We start from the raw sequence: 17,760 nt of genomic DNA, 5'->3' as shown, positions 1-17,760 counted from the left end.
TGGACAAACAGGGTCAGAGCAGATTCTTGGCAAAGAGAGAAACTATGCGGGGACAAGGTTTCTTTTTCCCCCTCAGAATGCCAAGGAGTGATCTGTGTGTGTGTGTGTGTGTGTAGTGTGTGTGTGTGTGTGTGTGTGTGTGTAGTGTATGTTTGTGCGTGTGCGGTTGCTAACAGGGTGTGTTTGTCTTATGCAATGCGGGAAGAGGGCCATGAACTAGCTAATTATTTCCATTAAATCAGCCATTTTACTTCAGTCAGACGTTTTTCATTAAAACGCCCTCGACGGAGACGACGTCATCGTTCCACCACAATACCACATTTACAATTTCAGTCAACAGACATCCTCATTCAGAGAAGGTTTTTTGATTATGGCCAAATAGTATGAAAATAACTGAAAAATTCTGTGAGGTATAGAGTATATATGAGAAACGTCTGTGCCCTTGGTATTCCGATCACAATCACCAAACGTGGCCAGGCCCAATAGAGGGAAACAAATGGAGGGGGAAAAATGGAGGATCTGCTCGCTGCTTTCACAGAATCCCTCACCAATCTCGCAAACATCTGCATGTGTTGCACCACTTTTTATCTGTGTTTTTGAATGCAGCTTGTCCCATTTTGACTTTTAGGCTTTCGGTATTTAAGTACAGTATCACTTTGGTAGTTGCTGCAGCAGCCTGGAACTTTTTATCTACTTGCTGTGGCTGTATTATTTCTGCACCACCCAGTACACGGACACTCAGGATAAACCATTCCAGAGGTCACTGTGTCATGTTGTGCTCCGTGTTTTCATTTGGGCCTGACACAGCTTGTACGGTGTAAAACAAAAAGGTAAAGTAAAGGGAATAAAACAGGGAATATAAGCGATGCAAAATAAGGATGATAATAACACGATATCAATGTGATCACGGATACAAATGCAATATGATTGTCGGTTAGCAGATCTTCCCAATCGTCCGATCAGAGCGGGCGGAGCCTGAGCACGAGTCCAAGTGAAAGCTGGATGAATCACGAGCACGGAGGGACCGCCGCGCGACATCAAGAAAGCCCCGCCCACCTGCTCTCTGATTGTACAGTTATAATGATATGGTTTCATTTTTGATTTGCATTGGAGTATTGATTTTTTTTAAGTTACTTAAGTCTTTTCTTTCTTCTGCAGTTTAAGACATTTTACACAAGTACAAAAAACACTATGACGCTGATTTAGCTCCATAGCTAACGACAGCGAGAGCGGCTGTACTTCCAGGTCCCAGAGGAAACAGGTGCATCCTTTGACACCAAGTGTTGTTGTTTTTTTGTAATTATTACAACATTAAAATTGTGATATAAAGTGCAGAAAAACATGGAAGTGACAGGCTGACCTTTACTATATCTCCTTAAACAACATCCCTTTATTTCCTATCATAACCAGATGCATAAATAATTGTTAAAATGTTTTCATTTCAATATTAAGATAAGAATGACATTATAGGAGTATCATAAAATGTGATTCTCAATATTGAAATGAAAGCACACATCAGTATAATATCAATATGGTGATATGAGACTAGATATCCTCTGGCATTTTGGTTGTCGTAACATTGTGATACGGTGAAATGCATGACAGTGAAATGTCATTTTCTGAACTTCATCGACTGTCTCAGGGGTTCTCATCAATGCCTCTACCTCCTCTGTCCATACGTTATCTGTTGCGTGTAACATCTTACCATTAAACAGTAATATTTCATTACAATGGGCCACTCACAAAAGACCTGTTTCAATCACTGCAATATTTAGGCCTGTTTGATTGGCAGCTCAATGTACTAGAAGATCCAATTGACATCCCAAATAGTTTATACAAAGTGTTTTTTTCGATCTAATGTGTATTTACTATATTTCCCAAAATGCGCTTGCCTGAACTACTTTCTATTGAAAGAGGACCTCAACTGTTTTGAACATTGCTCAGAGTAGTTTGAGGCTGATAATGCCGAGACCCATAATTCAAGAGAAATAATGATTGAAAATCATTGATCATTTACAGTACTGAGGAGTGATCGTGTGAAAGTGATGACCCAGCACTAAAGCAGAGTATGATGTTTACCTATTTCTTTTAAATCATGAGGTACGTTGATAACACTGGGGATGCGCTTTTAACTGATTTGGATTAGAAATAGTCTCTTTTGACAAATGAATGTTGCATTTTGCACCCAGTACTAATGTCTTCATCCCTGCTGCTATAACAGCTCAACCTGGATGAGTAAAATGCAATCCAGTTCAAATTCTAGAAGATATTGTGAAGAAGTTTAATAAAGAATATATTTTTTTCTTTATAATTCTTTATAATTATAGTCATATAAGTCACTTTGGAATTCATGTTGTATATGAAATGTGCTACACAAATAAAGTTTATTATTATTATTATTATTATTATTATTATTATTATTATTTATAATCCTTTCTAGCCATTTTAAATGGTTTTTATTCTCAACATTTTTCCGCAGTACGCACAGATATAGTTGAGGTCTCGTTAGTACCAGGATGTTTCAGACGTCTTGTTGTTCGAGTTTGATCAATGTCGATCTATATTTCGAGCGGAAATTTGTAAAAAACTCATCGTAATTTAATTCTTTTCAGGAACTTTGTGACATCATCATCCAAAGTTATACAAGTCCAAGCTTCGTCTTTCGGAACCCATTCTCCTCCAGCCACTTGCGAGTGCGACATCCAGACAGACAGCTTGAGCCGGGGCTGCGTTTAAAGGAAACTCTGCTGCGTTTTACGAAACCCCGGAAACGATAAATGTTCAAATAAGACGTTTTTTTCAGGAATTTCTAGGAACCATTGGAGGAACCCTTTGAATCCACATGCATCATCCAGGAACGATCGTAATCCTTAAAACAAAACGTTCTTCAGGGATATTGAAACAGAACACCAGAAGGGCAACATGTAGTGATGCAACTGTACGTTGATTGGTCCAGACGTAAGTCCACACAAACTGTGGGAGTGTGAAACAGTCCAAAACATAATACTTGTTTGTGTCCTCACACATGGAGTTTGGTTGCAGCAACAGAGCAACGGGTCCGAACCGTGTCTGTTTTATTTTAGTCCCAAAAGTTTAAAAAGTTGATGAATAGTCTCTGAGAAAAAAGCAGCGTTTAATCAGTTTGAATGGAACTGTGTTGTTGGGAATTTCCACCGGGAGTGATTTCCTTCCACAGAGACACCGTGAGGCAGGATTCTGTGGACTAACAGGTAGTAGACAGACACCTTCTCATTTTTAGGTGTCTCATTAGGTCTCATTTTTAAAGTCATACCACCAAGTGAAGTAGTAATTCTGCGTGTCACCAGGACTCACCGGGTCATTACGTGAGCCAATGCTGTGTTCAAAGGGAACTCGGAAAATTGTAACTTGTTTTAGAGGTAATGCTGATGTAAAGAGGAGCGACAGCACAAACTGTTCTATGGGTAGTCGAAAATGTGTAATTGGTGGTATAGGGTTAGGTATACGAAGAGATGGTGTGTTTTACCGGACCTCGGAAAACCGTAATTCCGATCCAATGGGGCGAAGCTGGATCCCGTGTTTGCTGCTTGCTGCCTGCAGCTATTATTGTTACTTGACTGACTCGTACATCAACTATTACCGCCCCCACCGCGCACACGCACGCACACGTACACGCACACACGCACGCACGCACACACGCACACACACACACACACACACACACACACACACACACACACACACACACACACACACACACCCACCCATCCCCTCCCGACTCACTGCAGTAGCCCCCAATGGCCACGTCCCAAAACTTTCCTGGCGCACAGTGGAGCGGACACCGGAGCCGGAGGGAGCGTCAGCGCCGCCGATAAGAGACGATTCCGAGCCCCGGAGCCCCGTCTCTGCGCCCCGGGCAGCAAGGACCGGACCGTAGGGTAAAGTGGCCGAGCTCTCCCTCTCTCTCTCCACCCTAAACTTTTACAGCCCCGGGTGTAGTGTCGGGGTGGTGATGGTGGTGGGTTGTTTTTTTGTTTTTTGTTTTTTTTTGGGGGGGGGGTTCCGACGGAAAAGCAAACGGATCCTGTTGCTTGGGACCAGCCTCGTGTGGATGTATCGTTTCCTTTCTCTCTCCAACCTAAATTCGTGCAAAACGACCCGAAGAGCGACAGGGTAAGCCCGTGTAACGCCGAAATGTGTTTCCGATCGATTTCTCCGACGCTTTAACTTCACTTATACATGTTTGTGTTTTCTTTTTTTTAAAGGAAAATACAAACGACACTTTTCTTATTCTTTATCATTACCCACCAGCCTGTTTTCTCTGTGTTCACAAACACAATGCAGGTGATTTTACAGAATATTGCCTATTTATTTATGGCTGTATACTATATGTGATAATGTTACCTTGTAGATAGGGTACAGTGCCAGTACCCAAACACCCAACAAGTTGAATATGCTCCCATTTGAGCCTCCATCCTCCATCAAAAGCGTTTTTCCTAGGATTTAATATTGAGAAAATAGTGTCATGTATAAGTCATACAAGACTGCATGCATTAATGGTTTACATGCAAACAATTAAGTGACGAATAAGGATTTCTACATTTCAAAATGAGAAACAAAATGTGTTACAAATGCAAACTAATGATTTTTTTTTTAATCATTATTAGAGTGCTTCATATATGTTTCAAAAAGTTTTGTCACAAGAATGAAATCCATTCATTTTAATTATGAATTATATAATTTCTCCTACAAATAATGTCATTAATGGTAATGGATTTTCATGTAATTTGTTTATTTACCATATTAACATTATTGAGTTTATAGATAGTAACTGTTGACCCCCACCGTCATGCACTGCTTAAAAAAATGTAATTGCATTGTAATCAATATCAATAATTTAGCTGTTCTACTGACATGGGCTCATTTGTTCGTATTTAACACCCAAAAAATCATGCTTAGACATGGACAATAAGCTGGAAAATGTCTAAAAGAGCTTTCCTGTAAAGCCATATTGATTATTGTTGTATCCTCAACTTCACAAAACAAAATGTATTTATTTGAATGTCCCTGTAAAGCAACAATAAATGTGTTCGAGTTTGTCACCCCACAGAAAACTGTGTTTTTTACCATCCAGCCAAATTAGAAAGACTAAAAGTACATTAAATTAGGTTTCACAATCATGAAAAAGAAAAGGCAGTTTCCCTCTGCTCTGAGATGCTGGGGGTGTGTCCGCTGAAGATGCTGAAACCAGGCCCAATCACAGGAGGGGTGCGGCCTCTCTCAAGAAAGAAAGAAACAGTCTTTAATCATCACACGACACTCCACAACACATGCTTGCACACACACACACACACATGCACATGCTTTAATGGTGGCCGGTGAAATGGCTCCTCTGCTTTTGACCCATCCTGGCTTGTCCTTCCTCCGGGGGCACAGCCAGGAGCAGTGGGCAGCATACGTGGACGCGCCCGGGGACCAGGTGATAAGTGTCCATCGCTGGTCAGACGATGATGGGTGCATGTTTTTGGTGGTGGGTCCTTACTGACGTGAGGTGGAGGAAACCCCATGTGAGCACGGGGAGAACATGCAAACTCCACACAGAAAGGCTCCTATTTGGGAGATAACCCGCCGGAGCACGGTGCCAACAGCGCCCCAGGCGGGAATCGAACCCAGGAACTTCTTGCTGTGAGGCAGCAGTGCAATGCACTGCGCCACCGTGCCACAAAAAAGTGTCAAATACCTCTAGTCCAATACATCCATATACAAATCCAAAATCAGAAAAACAACGATGGGCTGTTATTCGTTGTTTTTATTTTTGTTCTGAAGTTATGCATGCTAGCAGGAGGAGCCTGGGATCGAACCAGCAACCTTTAGATTACTGGTCGTCTAGTAATCTAAAGGTTGCTGGTTCGATCCCAGGCTCCTCCTGCTAGCATGCTGTAGTGTCCTTGAGCAAGACACTTAACCCCTCATTGCTCCTGATGGCTGCGTCCGTCGGTGTTTGAATAATTGTAAGTCGCTTTGGATAAAAGCGTCTGCTAAATGACAAAATGGAAATGGAAATGTTAAAAAAGGAACATGAGAAAAAGCGATATTTGTTGCGGGGGAGCAACAAATATCGCAAAGATGCATTTGCGGGACAAAGGCACCATAGCTAGATAGCAAACTAGTGTAGGCTGTAGTAACTCATCTTTGAGCGGGAGAACCACGCTAATGCGCTCGACTCTTATATAGTGTTAGGGGAGGGGACATGCCATGTATGACTGCTCTACGTCATCGAGTCATGATTTAAAAAAATCTGGAACACAAAAATGGTGAGAAACAGTTTAACTCCACGATTCAGGTCGTTTTGCCTTTTCACATGTTTGCAGCAATAACTTTCTAACATGTATAATGTGTTTTGAAACAAATCACTGAATTTACTTTACAGGGCCTTTACATACAAAAAAAACTGCACTACACCGTCTGTGACATTGTAATACTGAATGACACACTGTGAGATTCAACATTGAATCATCATAAATGAGTGTCTCCACAACAAATATAATAAGTATAGTATATAAGTATAACTGCAGGCAGCAATACACAGGGTCGTTTAGTCGTTTTAGGTACATATTCGTTTTCTGGGTTCTGTGAAACGCAGCATGAGTTACAATTTTCCAAGTTTACATTGAATGTCGCATCGGCTCTTCCGGTCTATCTCGCTTGTCTCTTAGCAAGCGTAACTTCTACGCGAAGCAACCAGGTCTACACAGCGCCATTCTCCGAATGTAAATGTGCACCCAGAGAACCTGACTTATATAATATTGGTTCATGATGTCACAAAGCGCCCACAAAGGATACGCCAACGTTCTTCAACTTCTGGTAAATTTGCAATAGGTTTTTCACTAATTCCTGCTACAAAGGCAGATCAATGTGGATAAAACTTGCATCAAAAGATGTCCATGAGTTCGGCAATTGTCGTGTTGCAGACACTTGCCAAAAAAATGCCAAGAAGATTAATAATAAAAATTTGAGCAAAAACAATCGGATAAAAACAATAATGGTTTTAATTTATATAGTGGCTTTCAAGAGACCCAAGGTCGCTTTACACAGACAGTCACATAGAGTCTTGTGACTCAAATTTGAGTCACTATTTTTAATATGTACTAAAACATAATAAATATGAAGTGAGAGGCACTGAACTTTTTGAAGTATTGAAATCAGCTTTTTAATTGTGTTTTATTGTAATGTAAAAGGGAAAAGGCATTATGGAACATCATGGAACTGTAATTCATGATATGAAGTGGATCAATTCATTTTGAAACATACAACATTTTGACTGAATAATATTATCAGTGAAGTGTGATAAACTTCAAATGAAATTGTAAGCAATAAGATAATTGCTGGTGTCTTATCAAACTGACAAGATTAAAAACGCTATAAAAACCTTGTTTATCATTTGGAGTGTTGCTCTAAATGTGCAATATGTCATTTCTGCTGCTAGGGGTCTATCAATCAAAACAATTACAAAAGACAAGAGTTTGATGACATCATGAAGTAGCTTGCATAGAAGTTGTTGTCTCCACCTGTACGTTTGCGCTTTACTGGGACAGCTTCTGTGACACAACCTGCAGCAAACAGCAATAAATAATCGTGCTCCATCAAACAATGGTTATTAGAGTAATAGTAGAGTTATAGTCAATCAATACAAACAATAGTACAATACAGTGGCTAGCTAACATTAGCTACTTCCTCGAGTCCCGTCCTCACTCTGGCATATTATCGGGTGTTCCCCGTGTTGCCCCGGAACTTATAGCAAGTATAGGGGGTAAAGGGGATATGACACCATTGACGGGCGACCGAATAAAACAGACAGTTACCTATATTAGAATTATGGAATTATTTCTCTGGGTTTGAAAATTGTTGGAAACATTTGGGATAATGTAAGTACATATCTCAACAAAATATATGACATAGGTCTAGTCTTTTTTAGAAATTTTAATGCAGAAAAGTTAAATATTGTACCTTTAAAACCTTGCAAGATAAATGTTTACATTGTATATTTTGTCTTCACATTTTATTTCATATACATCACCTTATTACATCACCAAGTTAAATGACAATATCTCCAATCTGCAGTGAAAAGATTGTGTGAAAAGATTCTGCTACCTCAAGGGCAATAATGAGGCGGATAGAAGGACGTGTGGTGTTAGTCCGGGAGAAAGCGATCCATCTGCAGCGCAATCTACAATTGTGTGACCTGTTGCAAACTACGTGGCAAAACAGGAGAGCAGAAGGTGGCAGACCTGCCTGCTGATCGCCTAAGCACAGACACTCCCGTCACATACACAGGCCTAGATGTGCTTTGCCTTTGGTCTGTTACTGCACAAAGAACATGAGGCCAGGCGAACAAGTGGTGGGCAGTCATCTTCACATGCGCAAGCTCATGTGCAATACATATCGAAGTGCTGGACACCTCTAGTTTCATTAACCCTCTCAGATGATTCTTCAGAGGCCCTGTGAAACAGTTCGGGTCAGTTTGTGGAACCAACTTTGTGGGGGCTTGCAGAGAGCTCAAGATACTCCGCCGGCTCTCATGATAAGCATATGGGCGGCAGGTGGGAGCGGATTATAGGAGTCACGTGCCGCATGTTGGATGCCATGCTTCTCAAACATCGAACCGCAAAACTAACCCATGAGGTCCTGACGTCATTCATGGCAGAAGTCACAACTATAGTTAATTCCAGGCCATTAACATCGGTCTCCACAAACCCAGAACACCCAGCCATTGTCATTCCAGCTACTCTGCTTACCCAGGTCGGTACACCTCCGTTACCTCCAGGCCAGTTCAATCAGAGTGACCTCTTCAGACGTCAGCGACGACAAATCTAGAGAACACCTTCTGGGAACGGTGGAAACGGGAACGCGACCTGCAGTGACGCCGCATCTGGAGAAGCGAAAGGCCAAACAGGAAGGGGATGTTGTCCTGCTGTGGGACAACCGAGCCAAGAGGAACGTCTAGCCTCTTGGCCTTGTTATAAAACCCTTTCCCAGCATCGATGGGAGACTAAGGAAGATCGAAGAGAAGATCAGCAAGGACGGTACAGCGAAGCTGTTCCTCAGACCCGTAGACAGCAGTCGTTCTCCTTTTGTCCAACAACACCAAGGCAAGGAATTGTGAAATAACACATCAACTTCTCAAAGTTTGGGTAGTTTACCATCAGATGCCAGACGGGGGAGTCTGTCTCTCCAGGAGTTCTGCCCCTCCCAATCGGCACTATGACAATAAATTGTTTATTTGCCTATTTTGGACACATTTTAAATCTGATTAAAAAATAACAAAAATAGAGGCGCTGCCTTAAATAGAAGGACCGCCACAACATACAAATTCTCACCATGCTTGGCTCTTAATGTTATTACCAAAGTGAGACGTTTCTGGATCGTATTTAACAAATACATTTATAGGATCATCTTATTATTCTGTCTTGTATTCATTTACAAAAAAATGCCGACAGAGCCCACTCGTTTGCACCCAACCCATCACTTTCTCGGCATTCACGTTCCCCAGTTCTCCAAACAATACAAAAAGAAACAGCGAATTTCATTTTAGATTATAATTGTTATTTCTGTTCACTAATTGAACGAAACAAAAAATGCCCTGTGCGCCCCCAGCTTTGGATGTGTGTATGAGCCATAGAATTGCAGCTGATAGAATGTGCACTGTAGCACAATACTAACGATCTCTCTGTCAGGGCAGATCGTGGAGACATTTCAATTGTTCACAATCTAATATCGTCATCTCGCACACCCCTGCGTATACATAATCGTTACACTGTATGTCAAAAAAAAATAGTTTGATCTAATTAAACAGGCAATTGCTAAGCCACCAACAATGAAAACAAAGGAAAACAATGACCCTGACCTACATCATTTAAGTATAATCTTTCACATCAAATATGCCATTTTGAAATAAAACAACTCTATAAAGATGTTTTTTTGCCTTGTGCCTTATGACAAAGGATTTTATATCATAGTGCACCAGTGACTGAAAAGGTCAAATTATTAACAATTTAGAAGAGTCTCCTTGCTTGTGTCTGTGACTACTGCAGTGCATTATAGTCTGAAATGGTTCTTACAAAGAGTATAACATAACAGCCATTCCTACACTGACATAGCTTTTGTATACCTTCATATGTCTGTATAATTTTGGATGTTTGAACACAATTTCCCAGTAAGTCTTTCTATTTGCACATTCTTGATCTGTTCTGCAATATTTGGGCTTAAGTTGTTTACATTGTACATTTTGGTGAACTGGGTAGTGTTTTTATTCATCTTTTTTCAAACATGACTGTGTGTGTGTGTGTGTGTGTGTGTGTGTGTGTGTGTGTGTGTGTGTGTGTGTGTGTGTGTGTGTGTGTGTGTGTGTGTGTGTGTGTGAAATATGGAAGCAGGAAGAGAGAAGCTGTCACAACGTCTATTGGTTTCTGCCCGGAAGGGGGCAGCGTGTTAGGGCTTGTTCAATAAGCAGTCATCCACATTGTGGCACCTCCGCCCCTTCCTCCCAGAAGGAAACAGTCCCTAACCTCCCACCTAGCTGGTCTCCTGTGTGTGTGTGTGTGTGTGTGTGTGTGTGTGTGTGTGTGTGTGTGTGTGTGTGTGTGTGTGTGTGTGTGTGTGTGTGTGTGTGAAAAAGAAAAAGACAGTATTCAAATTAGAGCTAGTTTTTTTTTTAATGAACCACATATGCGTCCTTAAAATGTGATCAACATGCTTTAGGAATAAGGGATTTGTCGCACTTTCATGTCACTCATCTTCCGCGAGGGGCGAGTGTGTCTGTTTGTAACCCGGACTTTGTTCCCCCAAAAAGGAAGTCACAGGGATATTGTGAGAAAATAGTGCACACGCTGTTGCCCTGACATTTCAAAGAGTGTCCAGCAGCTGGGTTGGATGACTCATCTATTTTGCCATTTTTCTGCCACCCCCGCCTTCACCCTTCCCGCTTTTATGTTATTTATTTGCAAATGCTATCCCTTCTCAGCTTAAACTAATGTCTTCCAACAATAATAAATGTGCACTTGGATGTTCATGCCATGAATTGCAGGGAACAGAATTGGGTATCTGGAATGTCATTGTCACACAATTTTGCTGAAGACAACCGAAAGCACAGTACGCTTACAGGCATAGTTGTTACAAGCTGTCATCATTTTGCCCTGTGTTTGACAAAGTTTATTCTGTACCTTATCCTTCTCCTCCCTAGTGTTTGTAGTCTTGTGTTCCACCCGCCCTGCTATCTCCCTGTGTTCACTCTGTCTCTCTCTCTAGCTGCCTCTCTCTCTGTTTCTTCCAGGTCCTGTGTGTTCCCTTGTTTGTCTCCCTGAGTTCCTTCTCTCTCTCTCTCTCTCTCTCTCGCTCTCTCTCTCTCTCTCTCTCTCTCTCTAGCTGCTGCTCTCTCTATCTGTTTCCTCCAGGTCTTGTCTTCCCTTGTTTGTCCAGCGGATGTCCTCATGTTTTTTCCCCTCAGCTGTGTCTTGTCTCGTCATTACCCAAGTGTATTTAGTTTGTCTTCCCCAGTTACTCCTGGTCGGTCGTAATCTTTGCTGTACGTGCTGTTGCCTGTATGCCCTGCTATGTTTTAAGTTTTAAGTCAGCCAAATCAACCTTGTTTGAGCATTTCCTGCGTGAGTCTCCGTGTGTCCTGCACTTGGGTTCACCAGACAGCATCGTGACACAAGCAGGGAGCAGCGTTTGTAGTTGTTCAGACCAAAGTGTACGTCATATCGGGAGAGAGAGCTCCTCGAGGCAGTGTGTGATGACTACCAAGTCTTTTAAGTGTGTGCATATGTGGTCTGAGAGAAGTTGATAGTGTTGAAGAATATGGAAAACCACAGTCGCCACACAGTTAGGGATCTTCCACCTTTGGAAGAAAATAACTTATAGATTTCGAGGCAATTTGTAGCAGAGTTTTTGAAAAAGCTTTTGGAGAATACTGATACAACACGTAATGACTGGCTGTGTTATGCCTGCACACCCCTGACTGGCCTTGAACATAGCACCCCACTAGGTCCACTGAAGTGGTGTATTATTCCTCGAATAACTACCTACAGTAACATACACATTTTGGTATTTTTCTCTCTTCCCCTTTGCTTAACTATCTGTCCTATATCTTCTGTCCTGCAGGTGAGACCCCAGAGCTACAGAGAGAGTGAGAGCGAGAGAGAGGCGGATCAAACCACTGCAGCAGAGAGGAAGGAAACCAGTACCAGCGATTCCACTGCGACTTGTTCCTAAAGAACTGTGAGAAGAACGGTCTGAACCCAGGGCCAACACCATGCCTCGCTGCAGACTGGGCCCTCCCACCTTGGTTCTACTAGTATTTCTGCACGGAGCCGTGGTGGTGCTGCTCTGCGGCTGGTACATCCAGCCCAACCCCTGTGGACCCTCCCCATCCCAGGGAAAGGTCCATGTTCTGCTGCTGTCGTCATGGCGTTCGGGCTCATCTTTTTTGGGCCAAGTGTTTAGCCAGCATCCGTCTGTCTTTTACCTCATGGAGCCTGCCTGGCATGTCTGGGACAAACTGCAGGCGCCTGGAGCGCGTGTGCTCAGGATGGCCGTGAGGGACCTGATTCGGAGTGTGTTCCAGTGTGACATGTCCGGGGTGGAGGCCTACCTGCCCGAGCAGCAAAACGTGTCCTCCTTGTTCATGTGGAGCCACAGCCGGGGCCTCTGCTCCCCGCCAGCCTGCTCGCTCACGCCACGGGGCCGCTTCAGCAACCAGTCCGAGTGCTTGCGGCTTTGCGATTCCATGGGCCTTCTCAGGGCCGAAGAGGCCTGCCGCACATACAGCCATGTGGTGCTGAAGGAGGTGCGCTTTTTCGAGCTGGAGTCCCTCTATCCACTTCTTCAGGACCCTACGATGGACCTCCGAATCATCCACCTGGTGCGAGACCCGCGGGCTGTGATGCGGTCCAGGGAGCAGTCCGCCAAAGCTTTCGTAAAGGACAACGCCGTCGTCCTGGAGCAGGCCAATGTCCCGGCAGTGGAGGCGCAGTACCGAGTCATGCAGGAGATCTGCCGCAGCCACGTGCGCATCAACGAGCGCGCCACCTTGAAGCCACCCGACTTCCTCAGGGGCCGCTACAAGATTGTGCGCTACGAGGATGTGGTCCGCAACCCACTAAAGGAGATTGACGCCATGTACAACTTTGTGGGTCTGCAGATGACCGAACCGCTGGAGGAGTGGATCTACAAGGTGACCCACGGGAAGGGCAAAGGCTCAAAGAAGGACGCCTTCCAAATCACTTCACGGAATGCTGCCGATGTCTCCCAGGCATGGCGGACAACATTGCCCTACGACAAGGTGCGGCGCATCCAGGAGGTGTGTAAAGGTGCCATGTCACTGCTAGGGTACAGGACGGTTGGCAGCGACAAAGAGCAGAAGACAGTAGACGTAGACCTCCTTGTGCCTAAAGAACGGTATCAATTCAGCTGGCTCCCTGCCAAGACAGAGCATACAAATCATATGTAGAGCGGTACAAACTGATTACAGAGACAAGATTATCAAGGCTGCATTCTCTACAGTCTTTTCTGACCGTAAGAGAAAATGCAATTTTTTGCCAATCTGCTTCCATTGAAAGAAGGATACGTTGTGATGTCCAGGGAATTGATGCAATGATTCAGACATAAACTCTGTCCGTCTCGTATGGTCACAAGTGATAATAGTAAAATGGAGTCTCACCTTAGCCTGTTGGTTTACTTCAAATTTAACCCTGGCCAGTTGCCTCCATTGCCACTTGCTTTTGACCAGTGCTCATCCTTCCATTGAGGAGGATTGAGATATCCGCTGTAAGTATTGCAACCAACTGCAAAATAACTCATTCTCATTGTGTGTGTCAGTGTACTGGATAGTACAGTAGTGAGAAATAATACCATGGAACTGAGGGGGTATTTTATTTGGCCAACGGAAGGAGTAGAGAAGTCGTTACTGATGTAATTTTGATTGATTTGTTTTCAAATTGTATTTAAATATAAATGTTATTTACACAGTAAACACAAAGTTATCCTGTATGGATTTTATGGAGGTCAGGAAGTAGGATCAACAGTTCACCCGAAAACTTAACAAGAGCTTTGATCCTATCTTGACACCTTTGGGCTGTGTTGTGTAAAAATAACACTTTAATGTGATTTATGAAATTTCTGGCGGACAAACTTGGAGATTGATTGCTAGTAGTCATTGAGAAGTCAAAATATGTTCATGGGAATGGTTTGGCTTTCTGTCTGGACCATATTTATCCCTGTGTTTGTTTACAGGTTTTGTTTCATTTACTCGGTGAGTAAATGTGATGTTATTTTAATTTCCTCTGTACTAAAATGAAAGTCTCAAATGTTTTGAGACTTAAGTGTTTCATGGGTAAGCGATAGGAGCAGTTGGGTTATTTGAGAATTACAAGCTGAACATAGCCAATGACATTTTACAGAATGTCGAGCAATAACAAATGAACTGCCATGCAGTCGCACCGGTACACAAACTTCCCCCTTCTGCGGTTTGTAGCTTAGGTAATCCAGCAACGTAGGTCAATGACAAGAGCTTGGTATAACACAACCCTCAAATTGAATGTGTGAGGGACACGCAATGTTAATTTTCCCTGTCCTGAGAGTGCAGGGTCAGATCAGTGCTCAGCAGCCCCTGGTGCTCCACCGCCTCATCTGTCCAAGGCAGCAGAGATTTGCAAACACGTGACAGGACTTAGGTGTTGTTTCTCGAAGGGTTATCAAAGGTAGCTGTTATGTTAAATAATAATAATAATAATAATAATAATAATAATATAGTAAAAATAATTCAAAAAATACCAAATTTAACTGAAGGGCCTTGTGAAGTGAAATCATGGAAATAAAAATGGCTGACATTCAGTGACAATATGAAGTTTAAATAAGGTGTTAAGAGAGCTGCTGTGTGGACTGCTAGCACACAGCACATCCTACACACTGTGGATAAAAGCTCAAGGTCTTTTTTGCATGTCTGTACCTTTTTTTTGTCTTAGGTAGCGGTGTGTGTGTGTGTGTGTGTGTGTGTGTGTGTGTGTGTGTGTGTGTGTGTGTGTGTGTGTGTGTGTGTGTGTGTTGTTGATGTATGGTCGTGAAATGTTATATGGATTCTTCATGGATCAAGACAGTGGTTTAATACTGCACTCCACATGACTGGTACTCCACCCTCTGAGTTACTCGAAGGCATTGTCCAGCCACTCAAGAAGAAAGCCTACAGGTAGTGTGATAACGCCACCTAATGGCAATTCTTTGTATTTTTGTTTTTAATTTATAATCGGGACAAGATATGTGGGAAATGTGATGCAGAATTAATAATAGTAATAGTTGTTTTAGTAATAGTTGTTGTTTTTTTAGTTTTTGACCCTTTGGTCATCCACAACCAAGAATAAGGCCGGACTTTAACTTTCGATTTTAAAATTAAATGCAAAAACATACAGAAATAAAACTGATTGGGGGATCTTTTCCATTTGAAGCAATAAATGACTTCTTACATATCTTATGTATGCTGACCTGGCTTTGACATAAAGTGTTCCGTAAAATGTCTTTACAACTAGCAATGTGTTTACCTGTTTTAATGTGAATTTTGTTGAGATTTGTTGACGTCCCTTTATCTGACCGTTCCTACATGCTACGTGACGATGATGATGATGTTTTAATGACGGTGTCAGTGCCTGACCATGGCTCTTTTCTGACGCACTAGCCAGTTTCCTCATGTATTTATCTTAAGACTAAATGATTTATTTTACAGAGACTTTATGGTACGTGTGATCTTTAGATGGATATCGTAATAAATACTTACTTTAAAGTTATATCTAACTCCCGTGTCTGAGTTTCTTTGGGTGACTATATCAAACCTGAAATGTGTATGAAATATAATTTACTGTACTTTTCTATGTGTTGAATTAAACAAAAAGTTCCAAAGTTTCCATCAAGAAGACGCCTCATCTCAATCGTTAGAAGTAACTCAGTAAAACGACAGCGCCACCTATGGGCTATGAGGAATATATAGCGTCCTCAGTAAGGCATCCGCTCGAATCAGCTGTAACTAACAAACGGTGCTTTCGCAATTATAAAATAATCACCTGATCGCAGTTAATTGAGCATATTTTGAACCGATGTTAGATTCAAGATTCAAGATTTTTATTTGTCACATACATATACATACTTCCATACATATATGCAGTGAAATGTAATGCAACGCACCCGGTGATAGCACACAATAAGTCCTAGGAAAAAGTACAAAAATAAAATAAAATAAAAAGTAGAAAATTCCTTTCTAATAGACCGACTAACTGACTCCTAAAACGTAATACAGTAAGTGGAATACTTATAGAATAAGATAAAAAAAATATATAGAATAAAATACAATAAAAAATAAATTGAAATAAAATGGAATAGGTTGAAGGAATATGCCTATGTATATACAGATATGTGCATTTAAAGTGGCATGTGAATTAAGAAATGTGAATAGAAGGTAAATGAAGTGCCTTTCCATCAGTTGGGCTGACGGAACAATACATGTCTACCCACATTTGCAGGTAGGTAGACATGAGTTTATGAGTTATCATATTATTATAGTTATTATTATAAGTTATTCAAGTTGTATGTCATGCTACTATTATTATACAAAAAAGAATTAAATAGCGAAATAAATCGTCAACTAATATGTCATTATTCTTATTCTTCCTATTGTGATTATTATGATTATTATTATTATATTATTACGTCACGCCACGTGCAATAGTGAATGATGTCATTATATTTTTTCAACAGGTTTTCCACTTCCGCTCCGCTGCTCCACAGCAAAAAAGATTCACCCACCCCCACCCCTCCTCCTCCTGCTCCTCCTCCTCCTCCTCCTCCTCCGCCTCCCCCCCTTCCTTCCTTCCTTCCTTCCTCCTCCTCCTCCTCCTCCTCCTCCTCCTCCACCCCCTCCTCCTCTTCTTCCACCCGCCCTCCCCTCCTCCTCCTCCTCCTCCTCCGCCTCCCCCCCCCTTCCTTCCTTCCTTCCTTCCTTCCTTCCTCCTCCTCCTCCTCCTCCGCCTCCCCCCCCTTCCTTCCTTCCTCCTCCTCCTCCCGCTGATTGGCCACCCGGCAGATCAGAGTTCACCTTCACTCGCTGGGTGTGACGCTAACCGGGAGCCGCTGCACTGCGGTGGAGCCGCGGTGCAGCGACTTGCGAGGAAAGAGAGGAGCGGGCCGAAACGGAGGAGCCTCTCACGTCATGGCGTGAAGAATGGCTTCCGCGGAATCCCGCGACCATGGCCAGATCGACCGCGACAAACCGAGGCGCCTCCGGGGTGCCTCCCGCCGCTCCGCCCGCGGACCGCGGAGACGCGCAGGACCCCCTAGTCGACCCCCGGCGGGAGCTGTCCCTGGAGGAGGTGCTGAAGTCCTACGAGCAGCCCATCAACGAGGAGCAGGCTTGGGCGGTGTGCTACCAGTGCTGCGGAGGGCTGAGGGCGCCCCGCCCGCCGGACGGCGCCAGGCACTGCGTGCAGGACCCGTCCTCCATCCTCCTCCGCAGGGACGGCACTGTGGCCCTACGGCGCACCGGTAGGAGTGCTGTCTCTGTTATGCTGCAACCCCCACCTCCGCCAACTTACTTTGTAACTGTCCCGTTTAAACCGTTTGCTTGTGGTGCTCAACGTGGGGTCCCCAGCGGTCCATCCAGAGCTTCCAGGGGGTCCCCTGCAAGATGATTAATAGTTTAACTTCACCGTTATTTAATTGATTTCAGGACATCAGCACCATTAA

The 17,760-nt window shown here is 43.1% G+C and overlaps 2 protein-coding genes across 3 annotated transcripts in view; both read left to right on the top strand.

The window, feature by feature from the left end:
* Nucleotides 1–3,793: 3,793 nt before the first annotated feature.
* Nucleotides 3,794–15,807, top strand: chst6 (carbohydrate sulfotransferase 6). 2 transcript variants are annotated; one of them, XM_080002398.1, is made up of 2 exons: nt 3,794–3,917; nt 12,139–15,807. In XM_080002398.1, exon 2 carries the CDS (start codon nt 12,290–12,292, stop codon nt 13,484–13,486), a length of 1,197 nt encoding a protein of 398 aa, XP_079858524.1. In that variant the 5' UTR covers nt 3,794–3,917; nt 12,139–12,289; the 3' UTR covers nt 13,487–15,807. The 2 variants fall into 2 exon arrangements, with proteins under 2 accessions (XP_079858524.1, XP_079858523.1); XM_080002397.1 differs by lacking the exon at nt 3,794–3,917 and adding an exon at nt 4,035–4,152.
* A 1,457-nt stretch (nt 15,808–17,264) lies between these two features.
* spire2 (spire-type actin nucleation factor 2) overlaps nt 17,265–17,760 on the top strand; it is a gene marked incomplete at both ends in the record, with an annotated part of 30,349 nt that continues 29,853 nt past the window's right edge. Inside the window, one exon of the mRNA XM_080002353.1 lies at nt 17,265–17,565. Within this exon, the coding sequence (XP_079858479.1) occupies nt 17,265–17,565 (301 nt within the window). The remainder of the gene's footprint in view (nt 17,566–17,760) is intronic.

This window comes from Zeus faber, assembly GCF_960531495.2.
Source record: "Zeus faber genome assembly, chromosome: 6".
Lineage (NCBI taxonomy): Eukaryota > Metazoa > Chordata > Actinopteri > Zeiformes > Zeidae > Zeus > Zeus faber.
This window is presented reverse-complemented; position numbering and strand designations above follow the sequence as displayed.

Bases quoted from the DNA above. Each gene is read 5' to 3' on its own strand.
- chst6 (XM_080002398.1), top strand. From the start codon at position 12,290: ATGCCTCGCTGCAGACTGGGCCCTCCCACCTTGGTTCTACTAGTATTT.